The sequence below is a fragment of the Archocentrus centrarchus genome, chromosome 6 (assembly GCF_007364275.1).
Source record: "Archocentrus centrarchus isolate MPI-CPG fArcCen1 chromosome 6, fArcCen1, whole genome shotgun sequence".
Classification (NCBI taxonomy): Eukaryota; Metazoa; Chordata; class Actinopteri; order Cichliformes; family Cichlidae; genus Archocentrus; species Archocentrus centrarchus.
This window is the reverse complement of record NC_044351.1, coordinates 7,524,326-7,543,578: the sequence shown is the minus strand read 5'-3', so window position 1 is coordinate 7,543,578 and position 19,253 is coordinate 7,524,326. Positions and strand designations below refer to the sequence as shown.

At 39.6% G+C, this 19,253-nt stretch overlaps 1 protein-coding gene across 1 annotated transcript; it reads right to left on the bottom strand.

Moving 5' to 3' along the window:
* Positions 1 to 1,156: 1,156 nt before the first annotated feature.
* Positions 1,157 to 19,253, bottom strand: deaf1 (DEAF1 transcription factor). The gene is made up of 13 exons (XM_030731677.1): positions 18,844 to 19,253; positions 17,211 to 17,308; positions 16,445 to 16,571; positions 16,150 to 16,299; positions 14,044 to 14,183; positions 11,288 to 11,362; positions 10,993 to 11,037; positions 9,626 to 9,749; positions 9,186 to 9,317; positions 5,863 to 6,155; positions 5,649 to 5,747; positions 3,435 to 3,524; positions 1,157 to 2,516 (listed from the first exon to the last, which is right to left on the bottom strand). The coding sequence occupies exons 1-13, from the start codon at positions 19,040 to 19,042 to the stop codon at positions 2,415 to 2,417; spliced, it is 1,674 nt and encodes a 557-aa protein (XP_030587537.1). The 5' UTR covers positions 19,043 to 19,253; the 3' UTR covers positions 1,157 to 2,414.

Genomic DNA, 19,253 nt, shown 5'->3' with positions numbered 1-19,253 from the left:
ATCGGCCTCACATTTGCCTCTAGAATACGTTGGTATACAGAGGAGGTCATTATTGACTCAGTGACTACAAGGTGCTCAGTCCCCGTGGCTGCAAAACAAACCCAAATCATTGCCCTCATCATTGTATGAGGTGCTTGTGCTGATGTACTTCTAGAATCTAGGATGGAGCTCTTGGGGTTTTGCAGTTTTTTCAGAGCATTGACATCCTCTCCTGGGAAGATTGGCAACTGTGTTGAATGCTTTACACTTCTGAACAATCTTTATTACTATAGATTGATGGATTTCACATTGTTTGGAAATGGCATTATTAATAACCCTTCCCCGATTGATGGGCGCTAATAATTTCTTCTGTAAGATCATTGCTGAGGTCTTTGATCCTTGACATTTTGTTAACACACACCTAAATGCTCAAGACCAGTAAAACATCTGCTTTTATAGAGGTGCTCACACTCTTAAAAGAAATTAATCAAGTGCATTTGATTAGTTGCACCTGGCTGCTACGCTCCCTCTTCATTCCTGTGGAAGCAGTAAGGCTATACTGAGGGTTTCACACTGCTTCTGCTAAGCTAAGTTGCGCCTAACATCAGTCCGGACTGATCAGGGTATCTGCAGAATCTCAAACACTACAGTCATCTAAAGGACGTTATCATTATTTGATAATGAAAAGTCAGAGAAGGCCGGCAGATTACATCCATCCAAAGAGGACAGGCACAGCAGGGAAGATGATTTTTAAAACTCCTCAATTCTACATTAATAGATGTGAACTGTGGTGTTACGTTAATAAAATCACTGCTATGTTAAAGGAGGCATTCACTGCTAAAACTTGGTACTGTTACATTTGAGGTGATCTAGCAGGAGGTGTCAGAAATGTCTGGCTCCTTCACTATCAGTGATCAGCAGTAGAGACCTGAGTGCTGCTGTGCCGGAGACTGAGCAGAATCAAATGTCATGTCCAAAATGATTAATCAGGAGTCACTCTACCAGGCCACCTACCTGCTATATGACATATTAGAAAAACAAATGTCTTTAGCTGCAGACCAAAGAAACTAAAATGTGCAAAAAGAATAGCTCTGGATTTACTGTATGAAAAAATAAAATACTGTTATTTTTTTCCCCAGATATTCATTAATTCAGGAAACACAAGAAAAAGTATTTCATATTGTATTCACAGTTATGCACAATAATTTGTACTTTTCCTTCTGGACTTAAGCGACTCTATAGAGACAGAGAAACTGAATCATTCATATCTTGGAAATTAATAATTTACAGAAATTGTTTTTGCCAGAAAAAAAAAAAAAAAAGCAAAACATGCAGGATAGTGATTTTGGTTGCTTCATGTTCAAGTCACAAATTTGTATTTTGAACATCTATTTGATCAAAGAGTCACAATAATAATAATAATTAAAAAAAAAACCCACATCAATAAGATCTGCTGGTTTAACATTAAATACATTTATATGTGGATATTATTTCACTGATGTGTTGAGCTTTATTTATCCTCCCCTACCTTAATCCTCATCAATGATAAGCAGCTCTGACCATTTGGTAAATATGTAATTTCTGTCTATTGAAAAATGTTCTCCAAAGTTTTGGCAAAAAGTTCAAAGTGACACATCAAAAATTATTTATTTTTTTCCAAAAACATCCATTCATTTTTCTCCAAACATTAGTTGGGGTTAGTTTCCATCATCAATGAGAACTTAAGACTTTGGAAGATTAACCAGTTTTCTTCTGATTAGCTGTCACTCTCAAATAGAAGAGGTGGGTGGGGCCTATATGCTCACAACCAAAGCTGATTTCCTGAGATGACCACATGAGGGATATCTGTGACACTATACAGATCCCAAAGTAAAAAATAAATTAATAAATTAAAAAAGTGTTTAGAGTACTTTGAAGTCTGACCTTTAGCCTCACAGAGACCTGTACATACACTTGAACCCATTATTTGAAAATTTGGCCATCATGCTCATGTATATATGACAGAAAATAAGTATAATATGTCCCATTTAACCAGCAGACAGGTAACAGTCACTGAGGGAAGATACAAACCATAAATATGAAAATTGATGACAATGTAATAAAGTCACTAAATTATAACAGAAATAGGGACAAGATAAATTAGTAATGAAAATATCAGTTAGAATCAGCATTTCATTGGATGCTGCTGTAATAACACTCCTGAGTTCTCTCTGTAAATACGAAGACAGCCTAGATTTGGTACAACAGTGTCAGCGCTCAGTCCATCACTGACCTTCTTCACGTCTGCGGAAAAACCTTTACTTTAAGGGCTCTAATACACCTGCTTGAAAATAGCAGTGTTTAATATCTCTCCTTCCTTTTTACAACTTCCAGCTCGCAGCAGCTGATCACCTCACTGAAACTATGCACAGACTTTCATCTAAACTGCTACAGCTTCACTTCACTTTGTCCATGTCCAAGGCTGTGATTGGGTCTTCCTGCTGGACAGCCATGCCCCCTGCTGACTGAGAGCAGGTGTGTTGATGATCCTTCCAGTCCTGTGGACAAAAGAGAACCTGTGAGTGGAAATTAAGCAGCAACATCTTAGGATGAAGATGAAAAATGCCCCCCAAAAAACTGCAGTTCCTCTAGTGGCCACTTGAGGTTGTCTGCAAAAGTGAGTCAATCCCCACAGACCTCATATTTAAATACTCAAATTCACAGCAATAAAATACATATTTACAGCCTGATACAAAAATGGTTTTGGGTTCTATGGATAGTTTCTCCCTTCGTAATAACTGGGAGGAGAGTGAATTTTCTATAACCCATCCAGCTGATTACTTGGATACTGGATACACCTACCTTAAGGTTGGCGGTGTGGGTGCTTTGACTGGCAAGTGCCCGGTTAAAGGGAGCTGTCTGCAAGGCCTCACCAGTGTATTTATGTTAAGAATGTTCTTAATGGAATCATCTGACAAATAATATACTTTCTGTGTGGAACGGACTATCTGGAAGTCTGCGTTTCACTTTTTGGTGAGTAAAATTCTAGTATTTCATTAGTCTGTTACTTTGTACTAAATAGCAGGTATGTGTGAGTGTATGGTTTTAGAGTTGACAATAAATGACTAATAAAGTTTGCCTCTTCCTCACTGCTTTTGATGCCTTTCTTGATTATAATACAGCTGAGGAAAAAAAAAAAAGACTTTCTTTGTAAGATCAATACTTAATTACACATTCCTGTACCTGTGATTTCAGAGGACATTAAATTCATTTCCTGAAAACTTACTCTGCGCCTGAAGACTTAATCTTACCTAACCAGTGACACTACAAATTTAAAATGTAAGGATTTACATTATAGTCATTGGTTTTTGTGCCGATAATGTGCCTGTGTAAAGATATATGGGTCGACATAAATAACTGCTGGACCACTAGCACACATGCACATGTACTCACAAGATGATTCACGTGAGTCTTACCTTCCTCTGACAGAAGGTGGAGCAGTAGTTGACTTTGTGACATCCCGTGCACTCACTCATTGCTACCCGACCGCAGTTCACGCACATCTGCTGCAGAGACAAAGAACACAGGAGCTAGAACATTAAATTCTGCAGATGATTTATCAGGAACTTTGTCTTGGGAGAATTTTGGACCTGCTGAACTCTTGCCTTGATCACTGGTTATACTTAAATTCACCTTTACACTGTAGTATGTAATGTGACTGCAGCTCAGACACACGTCGACCAACCAACAAATCAGAATCCACAAGGAGATTTTTTTTAAGCAAAAAGTTCAATTTGCACAGTAATTCTAGATACACGATGTGTTCACTGCAGTATTTAAGAGTCTCAAATGAGACTGGATAATCTAAGAATCGGGGTTTTTCAGGCCCAGGCTGCATTAAGACATAAAATAATTTTAAACATTCCATCTCCCAAGAGCCAGTTTCTGTAACCAATGATAGGACCACCAAGGCTTTCACCTTTGACCAATCCACATTACACCAGACCCCTGTGATCTCTCCTGCAGGTGATGGGTCCACAGAAGGGCTGGCCCATGCCTGGCTCCAGGATTGGGCACCAGTAAACTTAATCTGGTTTAGGTAAAAATGTTGTTTTTTTTTCTTGTGAATCGCACTTATTCTGGTCCTTCACCCAGGTCCAATTTGCCTTGGAAGACCCCACCAGGGGCAATGATATAGTTCCCTGACAATATAGTTCCTAAGATTACTTGGACGCACAAATTTAGATTCATGTCCATTCCACATTGGAAACAAGTTGCTTCCACCAAGGAAGGGTATCTCAGGGTCTTGTTCACAAATGAGGGGAGAGTCTCTCAGGAGTCTAACAGATGGATTGGTACTGGTCGACTGTAGTGAAGACAGAGAAAATAAAGCTGTCCGTTTACTGGTCAGTCTATGTTCCCACATAGGTGACTGAAAGAATGAGACTGTGCATATAAGCGGTAGAAATGAGCTTGAGGGTGGCTGAGGGGTGGTTTCTCCACATCAAAATGATCCAGTTGAGGTGGTTTGGTTATCTGACTTGGATGCCTCCCGGGCACTGCCTAGGTGAGGAGTTCTGCGCATGTCCTCATAGGGAGGAAGCCCGGCACAGACTCAGTACATGCTGAAAAGGTGACATCTCTCAGTTGGCTCACGCTCCTCAAGTTCTTCTGAGTGGAACAGCTTACAGAGGTAGCTGAGGAGATGGAGGTTTGTATGTTTTTGCTTAGACTGCTGCCCCACAATGTGGATATGCAACAGAGGATGGATGGATGGATGGACAGACAGTTTTTTGTGGGCACTTAATCTAAAAGAATATTTCTTAAACTATGGGATTGTGAAGGTGGGGCGTGGAGTCACACTAAGTTGAATTAATATGATTTTTGTAGACATGCTGATGTTATTGTGCCCTTATTTAATTCAAATTAATCTTGAATCCCTTTTTATTGATTAATATTGTTAAGGATTAATAAAAATTGATCAGGTGTGAGGCAGGAACTTTATTTTGCCTCTAAAGTGGGGCATCTCAGAAATAAGTCTGAGAACCACTGGTTTAAAAGCACCTGATGTCAAGAGTGGAGAAAGAATATATTTTATATTATGGCAAAAATCGGAAAGAGGAAGGAAAACAAACATGAATATATAAGCAGAATCTGAATCAGAATCATTATCCCAAATCATAAGCTTTTAATCTTTTTCAACATTATTGATGCTCTTTAAAGAGTAATCGAACACCCACAGTAATCTGTGACATTCTTTGTACAGTTTAAAGGATTATTCTACAGATTATACATGTGTTTACTGGTGACTGTTAAAAATCATTGTTCAAAAACTGTTTTTACACCTTCTGCGGTCCAAAGGAACTTATAATGTAAAATTTTATCAGATTAGATTAGATTAAACGTTATTAATCCCTTTGGGAGGGTTTTGTCAGTGAAATTAAAGAATAAATGCCTGCATTAAAAGTGCAGTTGTGGAGTTTAACACACGTGTAGGCCTGATGGAAAAAAAAAAAATAAATCACCCAACTGCATTTTGTGAAATATAGGTTCAAGTGTTTGGAACTAAAAGTGTGGATGCCTCAGGTTGGAGTACTTCAAGTTTTGCTAAATGAGAAATTTAAAGGAATTTCAAGAATTTCTTTTAGGGTGTGTGTGTGTGTGTGTGTGTGTGTGTAAGCATGTCATACATTGATGATAATCTCTGTGATTTCAGAGCTCCTCTTGGCCTCTGAGTCGTCTGGCTGCTGAAACGAGATCTGGTTCTGAAACGCTTGTGTAAGACCACACTAAACACAGACAGACATGCACACAAAAAAGAAATATTAAAGTCAAAACCATTCTTAGTAACTGATGATGATAAATCTCGGCCTTTTCTGTGTATGTCTATGTGTGTGTGCTCACCTCCTTCCTGCCTCCATTACCCTTGACCCCTACGGGGTCCCCTGCAGAGTTTTTGGCCTGTTCGATTAGAGCCTTCAGCTGCTGGACATTGTTCAGCAGTGTGTTGGCCATCTCCTCCAGATAAAGCCAGGTGTTCTTCTGCCCCTCGCTCACTGTTGGCCCTGCTCCGACAACAGGACCCACCTCAAGGCCAGCCACCAGTGCTGCAGATGGAGACGCTGCTGTAGCTGCCACTGTGACTTTGGCCTGAACTGGCTGATGAGCCACAGCTAATGCTGGCAATGCCGTCAGCACTGAGAGAGAAAAGAAAATGACAGTAAATGATGTGTTTTAGTTTTCTGTTGGTCTTTTTCTGCTACATTACCTGTAATTTGCTGTTACAGTTTAATGAAATTCAGAAGCTAAAATGTCTAGAATATTTCCTAAGATCAACCAAAAAAGGATTTAAAATACAGAAATGTCCACCTTCTGAAGAGTACACTATGTTGCAAAAAGTATTCACTCACCCATCCAAATCACTGAATTCAAGTGTTCCAATCACTTCCATGGCTACAGGTGTATAAAATCAAGTACCTAGGCATGCACACTACTTCTACAAATATTTGTGAATCAATGGGCCACTCTCAGGAGTTTCTGTGCAACAAGTCCAGTCGTGAAATTTCCTAGCTACTAAATACTCCACAGTGACCAATCACGCTTCTCTGTTTGGAAATCCAGTGGACAAGTCTGGGTTTGGTGGTTGCCATGAGAATGGTATTTGTCTGACTGCACTGTGCCAAGTGTAAAGTTTGGTGGTGGTGGGGTGTTATAGTGTGGGGTTGTTTTTCAGGAGTTGGGCTTGGCCCCTTAGTTCCAGTGAAAGGAAGTCTTCATGCTTCAGGATACCAGACATTTCAGACAATTTCATGTTCCCAACTTTGTGGAAACAGTTCCAACATGACTGCACACCAGTGCACAAAGCAAGGACCATAAAGACATGGATGAGTGAGTTTGGTGTGGAAGAACTTGGCTGGCCTTCACAGAGTCCTGACCTCAACCCAATAGAACACCTTTGGGATGAATTAGAGCAGAGCCTTCTTGTCCAGCATCAGTGTCTGACCTCACAAAAGTGCTTCTGGAAGAATGGTCAAAAATTCCCATAATCACACTCTTAAACCTTGTGGAAAGCCTTCCCAAAAGAGTTGAAGCTGTTATAGCTGCAAAGGGTGGGCCCACATCATATGAAATCCTATGGGTAAGAACTAGGATGTCACCCAAGTTCATGTGTGTGAAGGCAGATTAGTGAATACTTTTAGCAATATAGTGTATCTTCATTTACACTACTTGGCTGAGGCTCCTTTACCACTAACTACCAGTGTGGCATTGCATGGATGCAATCAGCTTGTGGCGCTGCTGAAGTGTCACTGAAGCCCAGACTGCTTTGATTTCTCATCTATATTTTTGGGTTGGATGTTTCTCATCTTCCTCTTGACAGTACACAATAGATTCTGTACAAAGGGAGTTGGCTGGCCAAGTAATGTAGTCAGAAAACCATTTGGTAGTAGTTTTGGCACTGTGGGCAGGTGCTAAGTCTTGCTGGAAATGAAATTCTGCATAAAACGTGACAGCAAATGGAAGCTCGAAGAGTTTTAAGATCTCCTGGCAGATGGCCGTGTTGATTTAGGACTACATGAACCAACCAATACTGACATCATCAGATGACATAGCTGTTGTATCTTTTAAGTTAATTGATTTAGCTATTTAGATTATAGATTATAGATTATTATTTAGATTATAACCAGCTTTTGTTGTTTAGCTGGCTCATTGTCAGCTGTCTGGAGATGGGAGGGTCACACATCTAATTTGCTGACAATAAGTACCTGTGACAATATCAAGAATAAATAAGCATGTTTATGCATGTTTTTGTATGTTAGAGCCATGACTTCATTTTAGGAGATGAGGCTTGAGGTGAGGAGGAAGAGGATGGGGTGGAAATGAGGGACTAGAGAACAGTGGAGGAGAAGGAGAAAAATATAAAGGAAAAGAGATGATAAAATATATATCTACAAATGTTAAATGGTCATATATATTTTGAAAGACCTATTTGTAATCTCTAAATTAAAAGTAACATATAAGGCGTACTGCGGCCGGTCTCTAGTCACATACATAAAAGGCAATTAGCCAGAACAGTGATGTCAATCTCAGCCACTGTTTTCAAGATGGGACGGCAACATAGCAGCTTCCACAAACCGGCGCCTGCTCCTATGTATTTTTAATGGATTACTTCTCAGTTTATAAGAATGTATCAATTTGTTAAGCTGTAATTACACTGTAATCAATGTATATTTATGAGCAAAACATTTTTAAATTAAATAACCTCAAAAAATTACTTATTTTGTTAAATCCACAGAGCTTAGCAGAACACAAATTTAGAGCTAAATTTACAGAGTTTAAAAAAAAAAACTGTCAAACGCTGAAAAAGTTCACTTAATAAAAAAGGACACAGACAAAACTGGCAAATATTTACATTTTAAAACCTTGATACAACCAAGACAAAAACCACAATAATGTTGCAAGTAGTGTGATGCGAGTGCTCCATCACATGACCTGGCCTCCACAATCATCTGACCTAAACCCAGCTGAGATAGTGTGGGAGGAATTGGACTGCAGAATGCAGGAAAAGCAGCCAAAAATGTGCTCAGAATATGTGGAAAGTTCTTCAAGACTGCTGGAAAAGTTCCAGGTGTCAACCTCACGAAGTGTGTAAAGATGTTATCAAAGAAAAATGTAGCTGTTTTAATGAACATTGAACATACATTTGTTTACACTGTCACCACTTGAAGCAAAGATATTTCATAATGGAAGTACACTGAATCATGCAAAACACATCCAATGGGTTCACTCCTGGCCTATATCCAAAGCATGGCGTCTGCTTTCAAACATCACCAGCTGAGACACTGACAGCTCCAAGTCCAAAAATAACCAGCCATCACACACTGTGTTTTAACACATCCTGGGAAAAACATACATGAGTGTTCTCACAGGTGAATGGAGGTGTGTTTTACTCTTTAACAGTTTAGTAGACTCTTACTTTCTTACTAACCTGACAGGAAAATGTCATTAAATTTGATCTTGTGGTGTTAAATTGATGATGAAGCTTAAAAGAGCTGGGCTTGGTTTTTCATGCAGTATATGTAGATATGTAGACAAAAACCAGTGACCACCAAAGTCAGTAGGACCTGGTCTGATTCCCACACGAGGCTTTGAGCACTTAAGTGGCTGTTCAAACAAATGTACCACAAAAGATGGACTGAATGAATTCTCAGTCATTGAGGGGACAGTACCTGCAGTGCTGGCAAACGCCTCGCTCTGCACTGAGCCCTCTGAGATGATGGCAGCAGCAGCGTCGCCCGTGGGGGTGCGGTCAAAGGTCAAGGTGCCAGAAGTGGTGAACTGCCCAGACGGGGACACCGTGACTGTTAGAAAGAAACAGAGAGGCATCATTCATGTTTGGACAATAAGATGTTTTAAGACAAGGCTTAAATTTTTACACTTCAGATCTGACTTTGAAGACTTCATTAACTTTTACTGACACAAACTTTTGTACAGGAAAGGATTTGAGCACAAACATTTTCAATGGTTCAAAGATCAAAACAAGTTTCCATGACTGTAAGTGCATGAAGTTACAAAATTATCAGCTGTAACAGACATAAACTTTTTAAATCCTTCATAACAAACTGTGTGATCCATTTATTTCACATTAGACTGAGATCATGTGACCTACATGTGGTCCCTGGCGTCAATGTAATGTTTTTGGCAGTGGGAAGTTCCTTCTTGGCAGGAACAGCCAGAGGCTCAGTGTCCTTCTTCCGTCTCTTGTATGGGACAAAGAGGCGTACTGGGCCGGTCTGAATCGAGCAGAAAGGAGATAAAGACAAAATCAACGCAACACCTAAACAAATCAAATTATATTAAGAGACAATGAAACGACCGCTGATTTGCTGATAAATCAGATAAATTACTGATTGATTGTAACTGAAGTAATAATATAAAAAACAAACAAAAACAATATTGTGGACTAACCAAAATAACATTAAAATGTACAGGAAATGCCTTTGACAGCAAAATCTGCACAAGAGTGAAACTAAACATAAAAGAAAAGAAAAATTTTACATGAGTTGAATTATGTGATCAAAGTGTGGATGTATCCTAAGGTGAAGTCACAATTTTGAGTGTCATGAAGTCATGAGTGTCTCTTTCATCCTGGCTCGATCAGCACAGGATTTTATGCTGATGTGCAGCTGTCATAATAGAAATTAACAGCAGCACAGAGAGTGCACTTATGCTCTTGCAATGATCAAATCAATTTTCAGTTCAATTCAATTTTATTTATATAGCGCCAAATCACAACAAACAGTCGCCTCAAGGTGCTTTGTCACCAAAGCACCAAATTAACAATTTTCTGGTGCATTATTTTTGCAGCCATAGAGCTCAACCACCCATTCCTCTGATAATGCCTCTGATTGGAGTGTGCTGTGCGCAACTGATCCATTTTGTGTGAAAGAAGAGTGAAATAATGCCGCCTTGTATGTGAGCATAGACAGAGCCTGAAGCTGAAGGCTTGAGTTAGCAAAGAAAGTTGATAACCACCATTGTGATACTTGTTTTCTTTGACTGGGTTTTAGGTTTAGTAAAGGAAAGCCCAGCTATGTTTCATTTCCTTGATAGCACACCCCCCCAGCTCAGTTCGGTTGCCACAATTGTTGTTAAAAATTAATCAACTAATTTAGCACTAATTGAGGGAGTTTTGATACAATATGCCACCTTCAAAGCATAACTGATGCCAAATGGGTTTCTACTTCAGTACTAAATTAATGGAATAATCTTCCATTCTGTATATAACGTGGGGACTAGAAGAAGGTGTAATGGACATTAGGCATCTTGTTTATTAACAGGCACACTGCTCTAATATTCACACTGGGATGTCATCACAGCATAGACTGAGAAAACAAAAACTATCATTAATATTTTGTGTAATGATAACATATGCACATACTAATCACAAGTTAAAGCAAATGGAATTAAGTTATAGTGATGGAAATCTATAAAAAAAAAAAAAAAACCAAACTAAAAAAAAACCAAAATATTTACCATACTGATATTTTCTGCTCCCAGAGAGTCTCCCTCCTTTGGACACTGAAGATGCAGAGAATAAGACAAACACAAACTGAATTTTGCAGCCCAAACTATAGAGTGCACATACAATCAAGTGGACAACTGCCAAATCTAGGAATAGATGATCTGTGGACATTTAGCTGAAGATTAACTCAGATATTATCAGCAACATCATTGACCATGATGGTTAAATCATTACTAATTAACTAACTGGTCTTTTTGCATCAACCTGCTTCTAGATCTAAGCTGGACATGATGAGGACAGGTTCACCTCACTCACCGCTACCAGGTCATCACAGCAGGCTGCACAGGTACAGGAAGCAGCGTGGGGGTTCAAGATATGTTCCTGAAAACACAAGTTTAATGCATGAGGTTTTGCATGGACTTGGCCCACCTCCTTTTATAAACAAAGAACTGACAGTGGGACTAGCAACAGGGCCCCCACAGAAAGGGACTGTGAGGGGCTGAACCACACTCAGACAAACTATATCTATCAATAACGAAGTCACATAAAAAGAAACACTCTCTCTACAGTATGTCTTTCAATGCATATCTCAATGGCTTATGGCAAAGTAGATCATTTGTAACTTATGCTAGTACAATTTATTTGTATTAGTTGTTTTGTTTTTTTTTAATGTGGGTTTTGTTGTATACAGTAATGTGAAAAACAAAAGTACACCTTTCAATTGGAAGGATTATCTATCAGGATATAATACAAAAATCATCTGGTCCTTAGCAGGAATTAAAATGATTTAAATACAGCCTCTGATGAACAACAACACATCACATACATATGACTGCACTGTACTATTATTTATGCAACAAAAACATGTCATGGCCGTTTGCCCAGCGTTTTGTGTTTAGGTCTTTTAGGTTCTGTTTTCATTTGATATTCTTCTGTTTCCCAGTTTTCATATGGTTTTGATTCTTAGTTCACTATAGGTTGTAAGTCCTGTTATTAGTTATTGTTGTTTATATTGAATCCCTGTTTTCATGTGTCCTTGTCTTCCCCACGTCTTTGTGCTCCAGTGCCTGTTTGTCCCTCTGTGTCTAAGTCCCTTGTCTCGTGTGTTTTTGTATTCAGTTTTATTCCCAGTGTTGTGCCGCGTCTGTGTCTTAGCCTTGAATTTACTTTTAATTAGTTCCTGTTTAATTATCTTTTACCTTGCTTTTGTATTTAAACCCTTAGTCCGTGTCATTTTGTTGTGTCGTCATCTATGTTACCCCGCTGTGTGTCACCCTGCTCTGGCACCCGTCCAGCCCCAGTTTATTTGTATTCAGTATTCCTTGTCATTCCCTCAAACAATGTTAAGTTCAGTCCTGCCTTGAGAGTCCTGCACTCTGGGTCCAACCTTGCCTGCTACACAGCTCACAGGACAGAACTAAGCCAAAAATGCAGAAGCAGTGTGTGAAAAACTAAGTACACCTCATGATTCAATAACTTGTGGAAAAACCAGTCTCTCACATTGTTGTGGAGGAATTCTGCTCCACTCTTCTTTACAACGTTGCTTCAGTTCATTGAGGTTTTAGGCATTTGTTTATGCACAGCTCTGTTAAGGTCCCACCACAGCATTTCAATCAGGTTGAGGTCTGGACTTTGACATCGCAGCACCTTGACTCTTTTCTTTTTCAGACATTCTGTTGTAGATTTTTCTGCTGTGCTTGGGATCATTGTCCTGTTGCGTGACCCAATCAGCCACGTTCTAGCTGTCGGACAGATGGTCTCACAGTTGATTCTGGTCTACAGAAGAGTTTTGATTGATTCAATGAATGCAAGGTACCCAGGTGCTTGACAGTTTGTGTTGATATACTGTTTGGTTTTTGGCAAATGTGGAGCTCTCTATGAGCAAACACCTCCACTGTGGTCTCATCTGTCCAAAGGACATTGTTCCAGAAGTCTTGTAGTTTGTTCAGAAGCAACTTTGCAAATCTAAACTGTGCTGTTATGTTCTTTTTAGAGAGAAGAGGCTTTCTCCTTGAAACCCTTCCAAACACCCATACTTGTTCAGTCTTTCTAATTATATTGTCATGAACTTTAACACTTAACAAGATAAATAAAGCCTGTACAATCTGAGAGGGAGCTCTTGGGTTTTCTGCAGTTTCTCTGAGCACTGCATGGTCTGACCTTGGTGTATATCTGCTGAGACATCCTCTCCTGGGAATATTGGCAACTGTGTTGAATGCGTTCCACTTCTGAATAATCTTTCTCACTGCAGATTGACAGACTTCAGATTGTTTGGAAATTGCATTAATAACCCTTCTAAGATTGATAGACAGCAACAATTGCTTCTCTAAGATCGCTGCTGATGTCTTTCTTCCGTAGAATTGTGTTAGCACATACCTGAATGCTCCAGACCAGCAAACTGCCAAATGCTCAAATATCTGCTTTCATAGACGTGGTCACACATGTTGATGATCAGTTAATTAAGTGCAGCTGATAAGTAGCACCTGGCTTTCCTGACTTTCCTTTTTAATTCCTATAGAAGCAGCAAGGTTGTACTTAGGTTTGCACACACTGCTTCTGCATTTTTGCTTAGTTTTTGCTACATAAATAACAACACTGTGTAATATGTCGTGTTGCCGTTCATCTCAGGTTGTATTTAAATAATTTTAGAACCTAGTAAAGACCAGATGATCTGTTAGACACATAAAACTTTGGAATGTACTTCCTTTTTTTCACATGACTGTATCTGCATGTCTTGTATAGTTTTATGTGACCAGTCCATGGACTACTGAGCATTTTTGCTAAAATCTGGCATGTTTATATCTTATATTTGTTATATTGATGTACATTAACATGCACTGTCCTTAATGAATAAATAATAAATAGGAAGAAAGAAAGAAATTCATTTCCTTTCCTTTATTTTTTAGTTTGGGGCCTCAGTATTAACTCCTAAAGATGATCCAGCTTTTTGTTCCAAATTTATAAATTGCACAAAAACATTATTTGCGTCACACAATACAGTGCAGTACTTCAGTAGTATAGTAGTTACAGTGATCTAACATTGAAGCAGTACATTTTATTACCTGAATGAGGCAGAGCAGAGGCCTGCCAGCATATCTGATACTTCTCTTCCAGTCTTTGCTGCTCGCTCGCCCTGCTAGACCTTCAAACTCAGTGGGAGTGTACCACTGCTGGTTGTGTTTAATGCAGCGACCTTTGCCCCCTGACAAAACACAACAGTGTGAGTGTGGACAGCTACGGAACAAATATTCAAAATACACAGTAAAATCACTCTGAATAGCATAAAAACTAATTCCTCGTTACACAAATGAAGTGGCACAACTTCATTTTCCAAGATGCAATCACCAAAACTTTCTGGTATAAAACAAAAAGTTGCTCTGTCCCAAACCTTTAACCCAGGTGCTGCACCATCATGCAACAATATGCTGATAAAGATATCATTGTGCTTATTGTGTCTGCGTTCATCCATACTAACAGTGAGACAACACTGCCATCGTGGGGTCAAACAGGAAGAACATCACTTGCATCTAGCAAAATATAAAAAGACACGATAGGTGAAGGAACATACAGTGCTGTGGAAAAGTATTTGCCTCCTTAATAAGCTCTTTTTTTATTTTTGCATATTTGTCACTCTTATATGTTTCAGATCATCAAAGTTGAGTAAACACAAAATTCAGTTTTTAAATGATGATTTCAAATATTATCCAAACCTACCTGACCCTGTGTGAGAAAGTAATTGCCTATTTGTTAAATCGTGAAATAACTGTGATTAACCCCATTTCTGGAAAGCTGAGTTCAATTTCAATAGCCACACCCAGGCCTGATTACTGCCAGACCTGCTGAATCAAGAAATCACTTAAATAGAACCTGTCTGACAAGGTGAAATAGGCCAAAAGATCTCAAAAAGCAACACATCATGCCACGATTTATAGAAACACAATAACAGATGAGAAACAACATCATTGACATCTATCAGTCCGGAAAGGGTTACAAAGCCATTTTGAAGGCTTTGGGATGCCAGTGAGTCACAGTGAGAAGCATTATCTATTTGGAACAATAGTGAACCCTCCCAGGAGAGATCAGCCTACTAAGTCACAAAAGAACCCAGAACAACAGCTAGAACTGCAGGCCTCATTGCCTCAGTTAAGGTTAGTGTTAATGATTCAACAATAAGATAAAGACTTGGCAAAAATGGCATCCATGGGAGAGTTCCAAGGTGAAAACCACTGCTGACAAAAAGAAAAAGCCTCGTCTCACATTTGCCAAAAAACATCTTGATGATCCCCCCAAGGCTTCTGAGGACTGACAAGACAAAAGTTTTATTTTTTTGGAATGTGTGTGTCCTGTTACATCTGGTAATTTATTATTATTAATAATTTAATTTTTTTTTTTGTTGTCTCTACCCCTTAGATTGAAGTATCAAGAAAATGGACAGATTGTTTTCTGTTTCTTTGGTCCATTCTGAACTACAGCTTATGAGCACCTCTAAGAAACAGGAAGTACTGAGAGGTCTAGATACTCCAGTACAACCACCTGAGCAGGGATGTGAGGTATCCTTTTTAATTTGCAACTAACCTAACTGGAAGATATATTTTCTTTCTTGTCAGATCTCAAGGGTGAATGCATGGGCATAGTCAAGAATGAGTAACACCAAACCATCCAGTATATTATTATATAATTACAAGATCCATTCTTGCTTTTCTTTTGCCTTTGGAGCTGCCTCAATTCTTTGTGGCACAAATTCAACAAGGTGGAAACATTCCTCAGAGGTTTTGGGCCATATTGACAGATTAGCATCACAGTTGTTGGTGATTTGTCAAATTCTGACTCTACCAGCCGAATGGCGCGCCAGAAATCAAGACTAATCAAACCAGGCAACATTTTTTCCTGTCTTATGTTGTTTAATTTTGATGAGCTGCGATCCATAGCCTCAGTTTCCTGTTCTTAGCTGACAGGAGTGGCATGTGGTGTGATCTTCTGTTGCTGTAGCCTGTCTGCTTCAAGGTTTGATGTGTTGGGGTTGCGACCTCTGGCATCAACAAGGCATTTTTGCCCAGAGAACTAAAAACTAAATCCTACCAGAACCGTGAGTTTTATGTCTCCACAGTAACTTCAGTAGAAAGATAAGCTTGAGCGTGTGAAACCATTAGTACAGGTGTGATACTCACCTGATCCCAGTCTACTTTTGTACAGGACTCCGCTGGTGTTCCTGCAGCGGACCGGCAGCTCATTATTGTAGACTGAGGGGTCCCAGTTGTACTTAGAGCAGGAGTCTTTGTCCTGGGGTGGAGTCAGAGGAGTGGGTGGAGTCTGTGGGCCTGGGAGATGCACAGGAGAACATAAAAAAGGCACAGCTCAGACACTTCAGGTTACCAGTCTCTAGATCCAAAATGAACATTTTAACCACACCTTCTCAGTACTGTAACACACAAACACCATGCACACACACACACAAAGGTGTACCTGATGTGATGGTGGCAGCAGACTTGAGGCCAGCAGCTTCTACAATGCTGCCGTCAGTGTGAACCACAATCAGAGTAGCCTTCTGGGTACTGAGACCTTCACCTAGCTGGAGAGTGGCCCTACCGCTCTGTAACAGAGGTAGAAAGTTTACACACACTCATAAAAATGTTGCCGCGTGAGAGGTCTGAGAATACAAGGAGGTAAAAAAAAAGTGCACCTTCTCAGTGAATGCAGATAGAAATGATCTGAATCTGGTACAAGGAAATGTTTATTTATTTATTTTTTGCATGCACACAGTCAAATTACGAATAAAACTGAAAAGCTAAAATAAAAGTTTTTTTTGTTGTTGTTTTTGAAGTCCTTTAGGTTGCTGAACACCTAAAACGATTATACAGTAACATGTAGGATAACACTCACCAAGAAATTTATCTTGAGGCTCTAAAAAAAAAGTACTTGATTCAAGTAGTCAGCAGGGAAGCACCTGCGGTTCTGTGCATAACGTCCTAATAACGCTACATTGCACATGTGCACAAATGATCAAAAATTTGTTCTAAACTCAGGATGTCTCAACACTGGTTTCTATTCAATTTTAAGTGAAATGTTTCCTCTCAGCAATGTTATAAGACAATATTTATCATCATCAAACTTCAGAAATGGCAAAAATAAAATTCAATCCATTGTAGGCAAATGGATTTAAACACTTCGATGGTTTGTGATTATAAATGATCTCATCTGTCAGAGCATTACTGAGTGTGTGTTGATCTACCAGCACGTGTTCGGGGAGACTTCCGGATGTGGCGACGGTTGTAGTGAAGACGTTGTCCTCCGTTGCATGAACAGTTCCCACTGTGACCGCCGTCACATCTGATCAACAACGAGGGAGTCAAAACATTTCATTGACACAAACCCTCAGATTAGCAAAAATACAGTTACCAATAAAAAATGTAACCATGAAGAAGGATTATTAAGACAATGACCGACAGCATGTAAGTAATAAACGCTGGTATTAGCATAATCAGAAGACTGCCATTATGTGTTTATGGGAATGAATGATTTTCATCTGTATTCTCATTTTAAGCATAAGAAAATGAATGGAAATATTTAAAGGGGGAATATTATATTTGGGACGAGTACCTGATTAATCATGTCTGTGCTATGTTACTGAAATGATACAATATTTAATATTAGACAATATTTGGATGGAATTTGGCACTGCACACAGGGGTGTGTCTAGAGGAGGGACATAGTGAGCTGCCTGACCTATGCCCCCTCACCAATTCCAGCATAGTGTTCCATTCTGTGTTTTTCTATCAGTCGTGCATTGGGCTCCCCAGGACCTGGACTTCAACATTGTTGTAGCAGTATGGGATCATCATGACAGGGAATGGAACAAAAGACAGCCAACATCCAAATAAGAGCTTTGGAATATTCCTCAAAAAGCCTGGAGAACTATTCCTGAAGACCACTTAAAGAAATTACAAGAAACGTTCCCCAAGATAATTCAGGTTATGTTTAGTTTTAGTCTTTATAGTCAAATTTGTCATAATATTCAGAATGAGGAGATGCTGATGTAGATGTTTGTTGATATGGGGAAGTGAGTCAAGTATTTTATTGTAATACCTCATCTGAACTTGTAGCATTTGTGCTTTTTAATGTGCCCAGGGATTTGGCAGATCTGGGCATGACACTGTTTTCATACTGAACACACTGGACATGGAATACTTTGCAGAAAGAACTAAGCTTAAGTATGCTTATACAGTATCCACTGCTGAATTTAAATGTGAAATGTAGTTGTTTTTCTTGATGCCACTATGGACCTTTTTGTCTTTAGCATTTGTTTATTGTATATCTTACATTTTCCTTTTTGTTTGTATTTTGAGCTCGCATGGTTGCTTCCTTGGCTGAGTCGCCCTTGTGGTGTCTGTAATTCTGCATAAAGAAATTTTAGATTAAGTATATTTTGATGCTATCATTTAATACTTGGTTCATCGCTTTGCAATGGAGTTTATCCAGTACAAATTGATGTTTAATCTCAAGTAGTGTCACTTTTTACAACAACAAAATCTGTATGAGGGCAAAAGACAAATTAGTGTTTTCTGCACTGCATTTATTTCTGATCAAACATTGTTTTTCCTGTGGGACCCCCCGTCCCGTGTTTGTGGTTCCCTCTGTGTGCGACACTTGGGCCACCCGATTTCAAAAGTCCGTGGTATGAAACAATACATTTTATGAATAATAAATAATTCATTCACTAAATATGTGTTTTCTCCGTTTAAAGCAATTCCTGTATAAGCAGTGTTTACAGACTGATGCTAACTAACCCAATATTTTTGTCTCAGTTTGTGTTTTAGCGCCACCCCGGTAAGCAGCGGCCTGCTGCTAACTGAAGCCCGTGTTACCTGCAAACGCAGCCTCGGCCTCGTCTGGGTTCGGTAGGGACTCGGCTCCCAAGCCGATGTTTCCCGGTTCCGCCATCACAGCCATCGTGGTAACTTCGGCCTCCGACTCGGTATCCGAGCCCACTCCCTCCACCGGCGGCTCGCCGATGGGCGGTTCATCTAGCCCGAGCGCCTTCGTGGCCGAGTCCGCTTCGTCCATTCCTGCCTTGAACGACTAGAGCCGAAAGTCACCGAGAAGGACGTCGGGCAAAATGGGTCCGACCTCACCCGAGGCTACCACGGAGCAGGGAAGAAACCTCCCCAAATGGAACGCTTTACAGATAGTCTTTAAAATTTCCTCCAAAATTCACGTAACCGCAAAGGATTCGGCTTAGCTAATACCGAGAGAGGAAGTCTTCCCGTTCTTTGTA

Coding starts and splice junctions, on each gene's coding strand:
- deaf1 (XM_030731677.1), bottom strand. CDS start 19,042: ATGGACGAAGCGGACTCGGCCACGAAGGCGCTCGGGCTAGATGAACCG. Junction 11,038..11,287: donor ACCTGGTAGCGGTGAGTGAG/GTGAACCTGTCC, acceptor CTGCATCTTCAG/TGTCCAAAGGAGGGAGACTC. Junction 9,750..10,992: donor GAGCAGAAAATATCAGTATG/GTAAATATTTTG, acceptor TGCTCGATTCAG/ACCGGCCCAGTACGCCTCTT.